The sequence below is a fragment of the Chiloscyllium punctatum genome, chromosome 1, assembly GCF_047496795.1.
Source record: "Chiloscyllium punctatum isolate Juve2018m chromosome 1, sChiPun1.3, whole genome shotgun sequence".
Lineage (NCBI taxonomy): Eukaryota > Metazoa > Chordata > Chondrichthyes > Orectolobiformes > Hemiscylliidae > Chiloscyllium > Chiloscyllium punctatum.
Window position 1 is genome coordinate 45,647,222 of NC_092739.1, and position 16,577 is coordinate 45,663,798.

The window sequence follows — 16,577 nt, forward strand, 5'->3', positions numbered from 1 at the left end:
AATGAGCTGCCAGAGGAAGTGGTGGAAGCTGGTACAGTTGCAACATTTAAAAAGTCATCTGGATAGGTATAGGAATAGGAAGGGTTTGGAGGGATATGGGCTAGGCACTGACAGGTGGGACTAAATAAGGTTGGGATATCTGGTTGGCATGGACAAGTTGGACCAAAGGGTCTGTTTTCATGCTGTACATCTCTATGACTGAGTCAGAAAATGAACAAGTGTGGATTCAAGGCTGAAGGTGGAAAGAAAGAGAGTTAGGGCTAAATGACAAATGATTTTAAAGTGAGGTATAAATGGGCTAGTAGGCTGGAAATCAATCTTAAAAAAGGTCACCAAAATGTAAAGTCCCCAATTTATCTGTTGGGTAGATCCATGTTAACTGAAAACACAGATCAAACTTTTATACTTAACAAAAGCAGAATTCATTAGAAAGAGATTTAATTACAGATAACAACTATGAACTGTCAATATAAAACTTCTTAGTTAAAACTCTAATTCCCCTCTGAAAAACCATAAAACAGCATGGATGAGTAAAAACACACTACAGTAACAGTTTAATACCACCAGTCCTCAAGACTCAACGATATGTTCATTTCCCCAAGTTTGTGATCTTTGGCCTCCCGATTGTCTCATCTTCACGGGGTGGGGGGTGGGGGTGCGGGACAGAGAGAGAGACAGAGAGAGAGAGACAGAGAGAGACAGAGAGAGAGAGAGAGAGAGAGAGAGAGAGAGAGACAGAGAGAGAGAGACAGAGAGAGAGAGAGAGAGAGAGAGAGAGAGACAGAGAGAGAGAGACAGAGAGAGAGAGGGAGGGAGAGAGACAGAGAGAGAGGGAGGGAGGGAGGGAGGGAGGGAGGGAGGGAGGGAGGGAGGGAGGGAGGGAGGGAGGGAGGGAGGGAGGGAGGGAGGGAGGGAGGGAGGGAGGGAGGGAGGGAGGGAGGGAGGGAGGGAGGGAGGGAGGGAGGGAGGGAGGGAGGGAGGGAGGGAGGGAGGGAGGGAGGGAGGGAGGGAGGGAGGGAGGGAGGGAGGGAGGGAGGGAGGGAGGGAGGGAGGGAGGGAGGGAGGGAGGGAGGGAGGGAGAGAGAGAGAGAGAGAGAGAGAGAGAGAGAGTGAGAGAGAGAGAGAGAGAGAGAGAGAGAGAGAGAGAGAGAGAGAGGCTCCACATCCCATTCCAAAAGGTCTGAGTGAATCTCACTATTGTTCATCTGCACAAGCCATTCAGAAACGAATAATATGCATCAGGCTGAAGACCTTTGGCATTCACAATCACCCAAACCAAGTCAGCTACTTGTTGCCAACTAAACCTCATTTTGCATACTGGTGATGGCCCATCTACAAAGAGTTTCCCCTACTGCTTGAACAAAACAATACAACTTACAATGGGTTTCAATACCTTACTTTTTCCAAAGTGCAGCAAACCTTCCACAATCCTTGTTTTTAATCTTTTTCTATTTCACTACACAATTAAAAACATAATAAAGAGATGTCTTCACAGAACTGGATGTATCGGGTTTGGGTTTTGGGGGTGGGGGTGGACAATGGGAAGAAGGGGGAGAGATGTAGGAATGCTGTTATGAGAATATGGAACAGATAGAAGACAGTGAGAAATGCACAATTGAGTTTGCAGATTGAATATTTTGCAAAAATGAGAAGAATGGAAAAATCAACAAGCCAATGAGAGAATGGAATTTCAGTGGTAATGCTGTTACATTATGTAAAGAGGTGAGTAATGTGTCAGGCCTGGAGTTAAACAAAGTTTGGAATTCAGTTGGAGGTCAAACAGGGTACGAAGGTTTCTCAAACAGTCTGGTTGAGGATGAGCATTTAAAATGTAATCTTAAAAATACTAAAAAAGGTTAAGGTAGACCATTCTGGAGCTAGGAAAAAATGTTAAACTAATTTTGGATTGCACATAGAAAACTAGTCAATAAGATTCAGAATTTAATTGAGTCTAAGGGTTAAGCAAAATCCTGTTCACACATTATAACTGAAAAGGGAAGAGTCTCCTTTAACCATATCACAGGAAATAAGATTACCTTGTAGTCATCTGCAACTGTAAATATTGTTGTGACTTTATTTGTAGACGAAACAGCAAGGTTTCCGCCATCAGGTGAATAAGACAGAACAGACACAGGTCCCAAATGGCTTGGAGACAAAACAGAGTGTTTTTGCAGTGTGGCACCTTGAATAGAATACAGATGCACTTTGGAATCCTAATGATAAAGGTAAACATGAATCAAAGTTAAAATTGAGAAAAACAAACTTTGATGTTTAGCAGCAATAATACCATGTAGCACTTCTAAATGTCAAACCTGTACCTCGTGAAATTTCACTACATTTTGTATTATGTACTTTCAGAAACATATGCACACTTACAAATAAATGAAAATCATTTTACGTGTGACTGTTAAATTAAATTTCAAGTTAAGGATTAGCTTCAATTTTGCTGATAGTTTTGAAAGATCAACTCGATCATGCAAGCAAATTGCAGCAAATTAAATTACTTCACAACCATAAGCTTAATATTTTAATAAAATATAACTATCCCTGAAAATTAAAACGCATACTTCAATATTAAATTTCATCAGGTGAAGCAACTGGTGAACCTGTACTGCGATGATACTATGCCTTTAAAACGTGTATTTTGCCAGTTTTTTTAAAAAACAAAGAAATTTACACACTCTAAATTTTTGCTATAAATTCTGTGTTACGATCGAGCCCTCCACTATCACCTGATGAAGGAACATCGCTCTGAAAGCTAGTGTGCTTCCAATTAAATCTGTTGGACTATAACCTGGTATTGTGTGATTTGTAACTTAGTTTGTTTATTCAGTTGTCCTAACTAAACTTAGTTAACTTAGTTGTACATTATTTTTTTGTTAATTATTTTGATAGTTATAGTTAAGCCACTTATTTTCATTTTATCTGTATCCTAACTGTAGTGTACAAATAAAGCGCTTTGTTTAAAGATGAGCGATTTGACCAAATTGAATCTGGAATGCCTTACATTTACCTTTAAGATAACTTAAAAAGGTTCTAGGCCATCTTCTTAACATGTTCTGTGGGAGTTTGGATTGATCAATGACAGTACGAAACGTTATCACTCCAATTCTAAATTAAATATTTTCTGAATATGGTACACTTAAACATTTAAAAATAAAAAGACATCTTACATTTCCTCCCACTGCTACAGTAACTCCTCCAGGATGAATCGCTACACATTCTGGTTCGTAATCAAGGTTCTCAATCGTAAAAACCTTCTTCTTGTCCTTTAGCAGTACAATCTGTATGCAAGAGCATAGTTAGTAACTTTCTTGTAGAAGCTGTTGCTCACAGCTGGACAATTATCAGAATCAGAAAATAATTGTTGGAACATAATTTAACATGATAGAAACTATTAGCTGGTAAATACACTTTTTCTCATTGAACTGGAGACAGAATAAAGTTTGATACATTGCATATTTTATCTGATTGGGGTGGGGTGGATCTGGGACAGTTGGTAAACTTTGATGGCTGGTTTATTGTGCAGAATGAGGCCAAAAGAGTTTGTTCAATTCCTACATGCTGAGGTTACCATGAAGGTCCCTCTTTCTCAATCTCTCCAATCATGTGAGGTGATTGTGACCCTCCGGTTAAATCACCAGTCATCTGTTTAATGAGAGCACAGACCTATGGTCCGGGACGACTAGTGCAACTTTTTCTATCTTATCGTGCAGTAGCCAAATGTTTTATGTTATTATAATTGTGTACTTAGCTTAAAAAAAAACACTGAAAATTTCAGTCTTATACTTAGAAATAAAAATGAAAGTTCCCACTTAAGCACAATGAGATGCTATAAAGCACTTAAAGCAAACCTGATCAATCTTTAAAAAATATGCCATTACACATATCAGGTGTGAAGTCACATTATAGCCATTGTAGGGAATTAAAAAGAAAATTACCTGCTCAATGCAAATGACCACCACGTAGCCACCAGGACCAACTGCCACATTCTTAGGTTGATTATCCATCTTCACTGCATTTTCAGGTCTACAAAAACAAAAGATATTCAGTATGAATATTAGGTTTCTAGAACAAATAGAAAAATACTGTTGTCACAAAGTTTTTTTCTAAAAGTTGTTCCTTTTCTCAAGGATATGTGTCTTTGATTTTTTTAAAGAGGGGTTGGGCTCTGATTAGACTAGGTAAAAACAATGACTGCAGATGCTGAAAACCAAATACTAGATTAGTGGTGCTGGAAGAGCACAGCAGTTCAGGCAGCATCCAACGAGCAGCAAAATCGACGTTTCGGGCAAAAGCCCTTCATCAGGAATAGACTAGTTTGGTACACAGATGAAAAGGATTTTGAGAGGCCTTTTGTTTATATGTAAACTATGAGATTTCAGGGTAAAGTGGTAATGTTTTAGAAGTGACCTGTACAATGAAAGGGGAGTGGTCAGCTCCCTGGCAGTTCAGCTCAGTCCAGAACTACTTAGGAGTTCAACATTGAGCTGTGGGGAAACAGTTTGCTAAACTTTGTGCCCTTCTAACTTCAACCTGTAAGCATCTGTTCCTTTCTTTTAAACTATGTTTTAAGGGGGTTTGCTTATTGGGATTGTTGTATATATTCAGAACAGCATAATTAAGTCAGGTTTGGACAGACTGAGTTCTGTAAGGGTTCTTTATTCTGTTCTTTGTGTAATTTTGTGAATACATTTTTGTCTGTTTTAAAACCAGGTAGTCAGCCTTGCTAATTTACTCCGGGTAATTTTCACTGTACATTTACTGAGACAAACTGCAAAGTTATGGTCTGGGCTGCCTGCTCAAGAGTGTTTCCAGTGGTCTGGCCTAGTCCATAAAAAACATTAGACATAAAAATCACAGAACCATTACAGCGCAGGGATGCGACAATTTGGACTATTGCAACTGTTCAGCTCTCAATGAGCAATTCACATGATGACAGCATCACTGGCTAGGCTAGCATTTATTGTCTATTCAGTGGGTAGTTAAGATTCAACCACATTACTATAGGTCTGGAGTCACAAGTAGTTCAAACGAGATAAAAATGGCGGTTTCCTTCCATAAAATGAAATTAATAAATCAAATGGGCTTTTCTAGCAATTAGTAATGGATTCATGGTCACCATCAGACTGGTAATTCCAGATTTGTGTTGAATTCAAATTCTTCCATTTGCCATGGCGGGATTTGAACCTAGGTTCCCAGAACTTTACCTAGGTGTCTGGTTTAACAGCCCAACAATTATACCATCACCTACTCAAGTGCCATTCCCACTCTTTCCCAAAGCTAGAGTATTCTTTGAGGTAATTCATTTTTTTCTTGAATGCCTTGATTCTTCCACCATCACAATATCAGGTGACACATTCCAGATTTTAGGGCCTGCTATGGTTTCACCTATATCTCCACTGTTCCTTTTTCCAATCATCTTAAAATCTGTTTCCTTGTATTCTATCCTTCTACTAATGAGAAAAGCTCTTTCCCCAATTTTCTGTGTCCAGAATATTCATCATTTTGAAACCTCAATCAAATCTCCTCTCAAGCTTCTCTACAACAAGAGAAAATCTCAACTTCTCTTATCTATGTGACTGAAAAATCTCATCATTGGGATCATTCTCATTCTCTTTATAATGTCTTCATTTCTTTACTGAAGTGTGATACTCTGTGATAAATGGAAAATACAAGTTGAGGCCAAACTAGTGCTTTATTGAAGTTTGACATAACCAATTCGCTCCTATATTCTGATCCCTGTAAGCTTGGGAATAATGCCACAAGTTAAATCCTTGGGGACAAAATTCAATAACTTCTCCAAAAAAAAACAGGAAAAACATTAGCAGAGGGATCATGATAAGCAATGAACAATGCCCATTGATTGCAATGCAGTCAGCATTTCACTTTATGCTTTGTGTTCCCTTTCAACAATTTCAGTATTCATTCAATACTGACTATGCTACTGATTTCTTAGACGCATCAGCTATAGGACCTGAATGGTTAGCATAATATAAAGCCAAAATACAAACAAATGCTCAGCAGAACTGGCAACATTTATGGACAAAGGAAGAATTCAAGTTTTAGGTCGATGACATTTCATCGGATCTGGAGAAATGTAATCAATTTCAGTAAGTAAAAAGGGGTGCACGTGTGTGAAATGAACGAAACAAAATCTGCGCTAGGACATGGAATAGTAGAGATGAAATAGAAATAGGATTTTTTTGCAAAATGGACTAAAAAGAGACAGTGATATTAGACAAACAAAGGGACTTTTTAAAAAGTGCCCGGTGGATGCAAAAATGTCAGGATAGCTGTGTGAAAGGAAAAAAGAATGAAAAAAAAAGTGCAATTACCAAGATAGTCTCCATGGTCAATTCAGAAGACTGCAAACTGCGCAGTGGAAAAGTGTTGTTCCTGAATCATGAATTGAGTTTCATTGGAAAGACAAATGTCAGAGAAGGAGAATGGCAGAGAACTAAAATTATAGCTGGCTGCATTATGGAATTATGTGGTCAAATAGTAGCATTCTCAGAGTCACTCAGCCTGTTTTTAGTCTCTCCAGTGTAACAGACCACAGAGCAGTGATTGCAGGATGTTAAATCGAAAGGCATGCAAGTAAATTGCTATTGCATCTGAATGGAGAACTTAAGGCCTCAGTCAACGTGATAGAAGGAGGGAAAAAGGGGAGGTATTCAGTTACAGATTTTGGAACAACAAGAAAGCCAACAATTATGAAGTACAAGCAAAAGTGGCATACAGGTCACAATTTGATAAGCTATGTCTTACGGACTGGCACACAAGTCTCCACTTATATTTAAGTAACTGCGATTGATTTCCCCTAGAAGAGCCTGGGTTCTAACATCCTTGGAGGATGCCTTGTGGCACTTGAGAGATTACAAGAGGGCAAGTTTTAAGGGAGATGTGCGAGGGAAGATTTTCAAGCAGAGAGCGACAGGAGCCAGGAATGACACTGCTAGAAGAGATGGTGGAAGTAGACATGCTGATGACATTTAACAGGCATCTGGATGGTTACATGAATAGGGAGGGAACAGAGGTTTGTTCCTGTGTTGTACTTCTCCTTGAATTAGGCAGAAGTGGGCACTGCAGATGGCTGGAGATTAGAGTTAAGGTTATGGTAGTGCTGGAAAAGCACAAGTCAGGCAGCATCTAAGGAGAAGGAAAATTGACGTTTCAGGCAAAAGTCCTTCATCAGGAATGAGGCCTTGAATTCCCCAGTGCAACAAACAAGCAAAAGAATATCTAAAGAAATACTGATTGAGGGAGTGGAATTATTATAGCAATAGACATTATTAAAAATAATTTAACAGAACAAAATAACATTTTCCTCTGAGGAATAGGTGCCACAGAATTGGAGGTAGATGTTAACAAATTAACATAGTAACTCCCATGAAGACGGCAATGGCAGATAATGTCAGAAAAATTATTTAGTGAGGCCTTGACAAGCAAAGTGGTTAAAACAAAACACAACGGCATCATCATACTTTATCCTCTCTCTCTATCCATACTTCACCTCTATCCAATGTATGCTTCTGATTTACAAGCTTGTCATGGTCAAAGCACTCATCACGTCCAGACCACAACCCTACCCTTTTGTCTTTCAAATAGCCAAACAGTACAACCTGGTTGATCAGAGGAGCAAAATCAAGATGATAGTGAAGACTAATAGGGAATTGTGATATTGCATTGAGCGGAGTTACTTAAATCCCTGATTGAAAGGAGCTCTCCAATTTCCATTCTTCCTTCTTCTTTCACTATTTCAATCACAGAGGTATACTCCAGAGTGTGATGGCAGCAACATGCAAGAAATTGCTGTCCACTCAAGATGATGGCATCACCTTTTTGCTCTGACACTAACCTTTGCAGGTGACAAGGCAGCTTAGACTGGCCATAGTAGAGTTACGCCCAGAACGGTTATACAACTGGAAGCCAGCAGCTTTCCAATTCCTGATGAAGGGCTTTTGCCTGAAAGGTCGATTTTCCTACTTCTCGGATGCTGCCTGACCTGTTGTGCTTTTCCAGCACCACTCTAATCTAGACTCTGACGTCCAGCATCTGCAGTCCTCGCTTTTGACCAGCTTTCCAATATATTCCAAAATTGCACATTCGTGTCAAATTTATGTTGATTGTTGATTGATTTAATACTTCACTATGTTGCATTCTTCAGGCATATAAATAAGCTCATCTACTTTTGTGCTGGAAGACCCATGTCCCACCTGCTTCAATAATATCATTATGTAATAAAGCATCACCACCAAAATATGTCCAAGCAGATGTATTAAAAGCATTTTACTAACAATCTCACCACACATTTGGCTTGATTTGCCTCATGTAATTTGCCTTATCTTTTGTTATGAATGCTGTTTTGGGATTCCAAGGGCAGTTGCATGGGTTTTAAAAAACAGGCTCAAATACTATGAGTTGCTCACACTCTTATCAGGAAAATGTTAAGCAACATATACTTTGAGTGACTAAAGGTGCATTATCATTCCTGAAGTCCTCTGTAGACTTTGAAATAGTGACCTACGTTATTCACCACCAAGAGCTCATCTTTTATCCAGCTTAGTGAACCCTTTTAGAAATTTCCACCTGTGGCCTCCCCTTACCTGTGGCCTGTAGACCTAGATCCAAAATATTCACCCATAACTGCCTCCCTTTTACGTGCTATTCATGACATTATGCATACCAATGAGGCCAGTTTCTGCATTTACCACGCTGACTCCTGCACTGGCAAGGAGGTCTGACTGCTTAATTCAATCTACTGTGTTTGCTAAATCCCAAGCCTCCTTTTATTAAGTATGAGAAAGGCTAAAGTTATTATATTGGCTCAGATCACAATCTCCCACTCCTTTGGTACAACTCCATTCTCCTCCCTTACCTGCATCAGAATGTTCATACTATATGACAGCTTATTTGACCGAAAGATGATTTGCCAATCCCAAAGTCTATGTTAGGGGTGTTAACCAACTGCAAGCATCGTTAATGGGAGTTCTCCCATTAAAATTTAAGGAAATATAGAAGACAACATTAAAACATGTGCAATGCAAACAGAATCTTACTTGTATTCGTTTGAGCACAAACATGTGAAGCGCACAGTATCATCCATACTACAAGTGACAATCTCATTTGAGTCACTGGCCACTATACATGACACTTGGTTTGTATGTCCTTTCCCTGCGAAAGTATCATTCTCTCCAGTTGTAGCATTCCAAACATGTGAAATCTTATTAGTCAAGGAAATGCAAAACAGAAATTTTGCCAAATACATTCAAAACTTGCATGTGACAACTGAACGGAGCAGTACTATTTAAGCGTAGTGTCTCTGGGTTGGGTCGAAGTATTGCTGAATGTATGGATTTTTGTTTTTACAAACAATATGTATTCAATGGAACACAAACAACGACTTTACATCTGATTATCTTTAACAAGTGAAGGGATTTGGTCATAAGCAGTATTTAAGTGCTACATTTTAAAAGTGTTTGATAAAAAGCCACATGTTGTAGGCCTTGATAACATATTCAAGATTCAGATGGGATGAGGATGGGAGAAATAGATGCCATTATTGATTGGCCAACTAACAAAGCACTTATCAGTGAAGAAACCCGAAGTACAGACATCCTACTGTCTAGTTATGCAGAAAAGAATAAAAATATAGTCACCTAACCAATGCCTATGAATAAGGTCTGGCAGTGAAGGGGAACTTGCTTATCAAGCCCTTAGCCACTAAAGCCTTGTCTTTTCTAGACCTTAGTCAGGGCAAAACATTATTTTTAACAACATGGCGTGTCACTAACTCAAGAACATTTTAAAAATCTCCCTTCAGAAAGGAAAAAGAAAACTTGTGAAATATGTTCAGTCCTGACTACAAGGATCAAAGAGCAAAAAAAGCTATAATTACTCAGTTCAGTCAGTATCTTTGAAAAGAAAGACAGAGCAAGAGAAGGAAAGAGAAAAAGTTAACATGAAGTCACTGACATTAAGTAATTCCAGCACTGGGTGTTTTGGTTTAAAATTTCTAGTATCTGCATCGTTCAGCTTTTCAGATGACAGAGGAGTCCTATTGTTAAGATTGTTGGTTCATGTCTTGTATAAGTATATATTGAAAGAATGACTAGCATGGTTATGCATGACAGAATAATGAACACTTGAAACCATTAAAATAATATTGTTATAATAAATGGTGTTACCTTCCAGAAAATTGAAAAGCTACTCATGAAAACAGTAACAATTAAAGACAATCAAAAAAAAGCAATGAGGATCATTTTTTTGAAGTTTGTAATAAATTTTAAAATGGCACATTGAGCTAAAGCCAACTCGATTCTGATGAAAAAAAAAATCAAATCTTTCTCAAAAAAATGTATGTATAAAATCAATTAAATTCATATTACCATGTCTATAACTTTAGGAAGGCTAGAATTTTAATTACACTTATGTGGGGCCATAAACCTTATGGCATAGAAGGGAACAAAAATAAGTGTTACTAGATTGTCAAGATATAATAAAATACCAATTCAGAAATTAAAGACTAAATGGGATGACAGCAGGCAAAGAGGAATTTTCTTTCTCAAATCTGGCTCCTTTCAAAAACCCCAGTTTCTTCAAATAGTTCCAATGTCTAATGGCCCACAAACTGCCATATTTTAGTGTTAAAGGCAAGGAAAATTGTGTTAATTAAAAAATATACTAGAAATACTTCACTAACCAGACAATGACTGAAGTGAGAAACTGAAAGGTTGATGAACAACAATTCCAACTAAAGGTCACCAACCTTTGTAACATTAACTTGTATGCTGCTACATTAGAATATTTCCAACACCTGTAGTACTTTGCTTTTGCATCAAAGTACAACAGTGACAAATGTACCTTACTAAGCTGGCACTTTAGCATGTTTTGAACAGCAATACTTCTGATTTTCCAAAGAAATCACAACGCTTTTGGATACCTGGAGTTGTAATGACAGGTAAAGAGATAATCCATATTCATTAAAATGTCTGCTTTTCATCTCATTTTACGTTGTGGGTGTACTATTTAAAACATGGTTAAAACTCCTGTGTGGACCCTGACAGGTGAACTCCCTGGTCTGGTAAATGCTACAGTCTGACAAGGGTCCCAGCCCAAGGTTGTCCCAATTACTGAGATACAAACTCTTAACCAATAAATATAGATTATGTTTCTTAAAAATATAAAGATGGAAGAATCTGAAGAAATAAAGAAGCTGAATCATTTTGTCTAATATCTTTTAAGTTATCCGAAGTACCAAACTCTAACCAAAGCATTGACCAAGCTGACAAACGTCGTTAAGCACGTCAAAAAGGATATTCATATGACCATCATGGCTGCCTGAGTAGATAGAGCACCTCCCATCACTGGTGTGAACAGTCAAGGCCTGAATCGACTTGCTGTGCCCCTATAAAACAAAACGGTGGTCAAAATAGTTTTGGATTTATTTAATACAAATCCATTAATCTAACAAAACTCATACGTAGTTGCCTTCATGACTAAAACCAACTATATAATTGAGTCAATTAAGTTCAACGTTGACACAAATGTATCTACTACTTCAATTTAGCAACCTCTTGAGACCCGATGTACGAAGTCTCTGGATTCAGGTGGACATGTCAGCTCTCTGCAGCATTGGGTAAAATTTCAAATATACATGTGTAGTTTTTTAAAAACACAAAGGGGACAAAATAACTGTTTTGGAAGGTTGAAATGAGTAGAATGGCAATAATAGATTTGCAGTGATATGGTCACACACTAAATTTGTTTAATTTTAAGAATGCATTCTGATTAAATAAATAATAAGCAATCCTTTCATAACTCAAAAGGAGCAATGGTCTTTAAAGATTAAATGATTGATGCAAATTACATAAACCAAAATCTGCCTTCTTGGGATTCCAAGTATTTCTAAATTGGTGGAAACAGCATTTCTGACTCTGCACAAGCATCTTCACAGCATTAACAATTAGCATAAACAGGCTCAGAAAGAAAAACCTTTTTTTGACATGCTGGCAAGCTAACAAACTAAATTACCCATTCTACTCATACATCTGAAATAGTCACTTTAGTACTCAAACCAATAATTTTCTTTCAAATGCAATGACTACGGTGCCACTCTGGTCACAATCTTTACATTGCAGCCACAAGCACTAACTTAAATATGCACTAACAATCCCATGCAAAGTTTCAACTTCTGTTCCTAACAAAAATGATCAATACAAATTAACTTTAGTTCTCTCTCCAAAATGCTACTTTACAGAAAGGATTTACAAAACTTTATTTCAGATTTTCAGCACAATATTCGGCACTTTAAGTGTAGAAGAGCTTATAGACAGACAATTACAAAGAAAGGCAAGCAGCTCAGTTCAAAAATGTCTCTTCTTGAGCAGGTCATAAACATCCTATTATTCTACAGATGAAATGTGCTACTTTCCTTCCATTAGCCGGTCTCTTCAGATTCAAAGAGGTATTTATAGTCCAACATAGCGAAGTTCATACTGGTAGTCATGTAAGAAAACAGAGTTCCTCTGGGCTTAGAGTTAAATGAAGAGTAATTTTTATTCGGCACTCATAACTAACCTTACTGGGTCCAAGACGTTACACAAATAAGCATCTCTCTCTAAGGATCAAGATCATTTCAGATTACTTTCTGTCAGGAACTGACAGTATCTCAATCTGCACATAATAGCCCCTCTCTTTGACAGCCACTATTGGATTGCTTACAAGAATGGTACCTGAAAGGCAACGCCAACAAACTAAAAATTTCACACGTTTACATTGTAAAAATTTTTACAACGACAAATATAATACAAAATATACTGAAAAGAAACACCAATTTTCAGAAAATCAGGGGAGTATTTTGCTAATAACTTTTTGAACACAAAGTGCCAACAAACCAGATCACAGCACAAATTATGGCATTTTAATCTGCAATGTCCTCTGTGAAGGACACATTTCTCTAATATTCATAGCTCAAGAGCATTCTAATCATGTTAATCTTTATAAAAATAGTTACAGGAACCCAAGAGAATTTGGCTCTTCGTAAAAGTTAATCTGAATTATAGGAATGTAAAAGGAAAAATCTCAAATTAAGACCTTGATTTACAGTAGCATTGTCACTTCATAAAACTGCATCTTGCAATACTTCTGTCTCCAAAGCTTTTCAAGTTTTAGTTTTGAATTTTATTTTTAAGATAGATACACATGCATACAAAAAGGGTTGAGCATATAAGTTGCTGAAGCTTTGAGAGAAATGCTGTTATCTTTCAAAACGATTGCATCAGCAAAACATAATCCTGTAATAAACGAGAGCAGTTAAATTGAAAGCAAAATTGCAGTGGATGCTGGAGATTTGAAACAAAATCAAGTTTCTGGAGAAACTCAAGATTGCCAGCATCCATGCAGAGAAAAACAGTTAACATTTCAAGTCTGATATCATTCCTCTTTGGAACTGAGCAGTTCAGTTAATTTTATTAATATTTTTACATTCCTCAAACTTCCTTTCAACCATTTCATACACTCTGTTTGCTCTGGCAGACTAAAGGTTATTCCCATAATCAGCTTTCAAAGTACAGCTCTACAAATTCATTTACAACTCAATTTTTTAAGTCAAAAAACTAGCCAGTTACAGGTGTGGACAAAAAAAAAAGCAACAGAGCAGATTAACAATATGGATAACGAAAATCAAACTTTAAATCAAAAGGACACAACAAAACCTGCTCTAGCAGTTATGGCTAGAGATGCAACAATGGTTAAAACAAATAAAATTAGGAGTTCAGTATCTCAATGTGAGCAGAATACAAAACACAATGGAAATATTTGTGACTCAAGTTTGCAAGTTGATCAAGGCTGGACCTAAATGTTCATAAATATTTGGCATTTCAGAAGGACAGCAAGCTAGATACTGAGATAACTCTAATTCAAGAATGAGAGATGATTTTAGACTTAATTGGGTACTGAAAAAAAATGCAAAGATGGGAACTGACTTGTGGGAATAGTTTATAAAAACACCAACAGTAACTGCACTCTAAACAGAGTGAACAGGAAGGAACATGTGAGCTTCCAAGAAAGATACTGCAATAACCATAGATGATTTTGATCTTCACACTACACAAATCAGATTGGGAGTCAAAGTATGTAGGTTCACCGATTAAATGTAGGAAAATATCTTAAAGGAGTGTATTTTTCAGTCAAACAGTCAGCAAGTTATGAAAAACATGGCCATTTGCAATGAAGCAGGATTAAGTGACCCCTGCATGAAAACACGTCTAGGCAACGGGCATCATAAATTTATGAATTTCACATCCAGTTGGATGGTGAGATGAGAATATGAGACTACCATTTAGACTTAAGTCCAATTACAAGGGCATGAAGACAGACCTGGCTTAACTGAACTGAGAAAATATCTTTAAAATGTAGGACAATAGAGAAGCAGAAGACATTTAACGAGCTATTAATTTTCAAAGAATATTCCATTGAGTAAAATGGAGAAAAATAACAATTTTAATGGTCAAGTTGAAGATATATTAAATCATAAAAAGCATATAATGCAAAGACTAATGAGTGTTATTTTAACAATTTACAGTTAAGTCAATTTAGAAATTAGCAAAGAATAGCTTAAAGAAAATGGAGAAAATAGTACAAAACATTTGCCTAGAAATATAAGGAAAGGAATGAGTTTCTGCTATTTGAAAAGGAAGAGAGCAATTAAATTGAGCATTGTTCTTGGAGAGGGGGAGCTGGAGGAATTAATAATGGGAAACAAGGAAAACGCAGAACTGTTCAACAGCCATTGTGTCTGTCCTCACTGCATAATACACAAAAAGACACGCCAATATCAGCTGAAAATCAAAAAGATTAAAGGGATTAAAGATTAAAGAGGAGCTTAATATAAATCAGAGAAAAAAGGTACTAGAAAAATTTTTAGAACAAAATGCTGATAGGTCCTATGGACCTGATTGATTGCATCCTCGGGTTTTAAAAGAAATGACGACAGAATTGGTACCTCAATTGGTTGGAATCTCCCATAACCTGCCAAAATCTGGAAAGGTCTCAGCAGATGGAATAGCATTGTTACATCTGTGCTTTTCAATTAAGTGAGTCAGATAACCTAATATCTGCCATAGGGAAAATGTTAAAATCTATTGTTGAGTAAAGAGGTGTGGAAGATATGTAGGAGATCAGTGAGTGACAACATGCCTTTGGAAACATGAGTTTTTAGTTAATAAGTGCCTTTGAGGAATTAACAAGCAAGGTGGAAAAAGGAAAACGGAAAACCTGGAAATGTCACAATTTCCAGTAAACATTCGATTAGCCTAATACACAAAATAAGAGCTTATGGTGTAAGGGGCAACATTTAACTAACCAAATCTTTATCCATACTTAAAAGCAGAGCGTACAATAATTGGGTAGTTTCCAGCTTAGTAAGGCCAGCAGCAGTGCCTCTACTATTTACAATTTATGCAAATGATTTAGGAGGGGAGGGTACCGAAAGTCTTCACTAAATTTCTGATGACAAAAATGGGTATGAAAGCAAATTATGGTGTGCAGAAAAAAAAGTCTTAAAAAAGGTTTTATGGAAATTGAGTAAGCACAGTTGAAGTAAACACATATGGACTAATGTAAGCTTGACCACTTTGGCAGGCAGAGCATAAAGCAATATATTTTTTGAATGGGAAGATATAGTAGATAGATTGGGTATCCTACATGAATCAGAGTTAGAATTTGGTTTTCTTTAATTTATTCATAGGATCTGGGCACTGCTGGTAAGGCCAATGTTTATTGCTAATCCCCAAGTGTCCTTGAATTGAGTGGCGTGCTGGCAATTTCAGAGAGCAATGAGTTAACTACATTGCCGTGGACCTGGAGTCAGTTGCAGACCAGACCAAGGAAGGACATGGCTGTCAATATGGTAGATTTTAGTGAATTCAAGCTTCACCTTCTGCCATGGTGGGATTCAAATTCAAGCTCCCAGAACATTATTCTTGAGTTCTGGTTACTAGTCCAGTCACATTATCATTACATCACCACCTGCCAAGAGTTCCAGGAATTGACTTGGAAGTTAAATAGAATGGTGGAATTTAATACAAGAGGAAATAGGATTATGGAAGTATTGCAACAGCTGCTTTTGACAGCACCCGAGTACACTGTAATGTTGTGGTTTCCTTACAGAAGGATTAGTGCGTTCAGACAAAAGGTCAGATATTTCCTGTGGAGAATATCTTACAAGGAAAAAGTTGAGCAAGATGGCTCTATACCCATTAGAGTTTGGAAGAATAAGTGTTGACTTTGTTGAATGTACAGGGATTTTAGAGTAGGTGCTGACAGGATGTACGTTCCTTCTGCAAAAACCTATAATTAGAAGATAGAGTATTAAAATCAGAGTCTGAAATTTTTTTCCTCCCCTTTCCAAGGGTCATTAGGTTGTGTAATTCTCTTCCCCATAAAAATGGAGATAGAGTGTCGACATTTATTAGAGGCCACAATCGATTTCTTATTGACAAGAGAGAGAGTAGAGTTAAAGCCACAATCAGATCAGACATTAAACAAAAGCCTGGACCAGTTTAGTAAAGTGG

At 37.3% G+C, this 16,577-nt stretch overlaps 1 protein-coding gene across 1 annotated transcript in view; it reads right to left on the reverse strand.

The window, feature by feature from the left end:
• The window catches only part of wdr1 (WD repeat domain 1), a 57,848-nt gene that overhangs the window by 11,240 nt on the left and 30,031 nt on the right, over positions 1 to 16,577 (reverse strand). The window contains exons 9-13 of the mRNA XM_072554562.1: positions 11,321 to 11,410; positions 9,063 to 9,217; positions 3,942 to 4,029; positions 3,174 to 3,284; positions 2,037 to 2,213 (exon numbers count right to left, since the gene is read on the reverse strand). Of these exons, the coding sequence (XP_072410663.1) occupies positions 2,037 to 2,213; positions 3,174 to 3,284; positions 3,942 to 4,029; positions 9,063 to 9,217; positions 11,321 to 11,410 (621 nt within the window). The remainder of the gene's footprint in view (positions 1 to 2,036; positions 2,214 to 3,173; positions 3,285 to 3,941; positions 4,030 to 9,062; positions 9,218 to 11,320; positions 11,411 to 16,577) is intronic.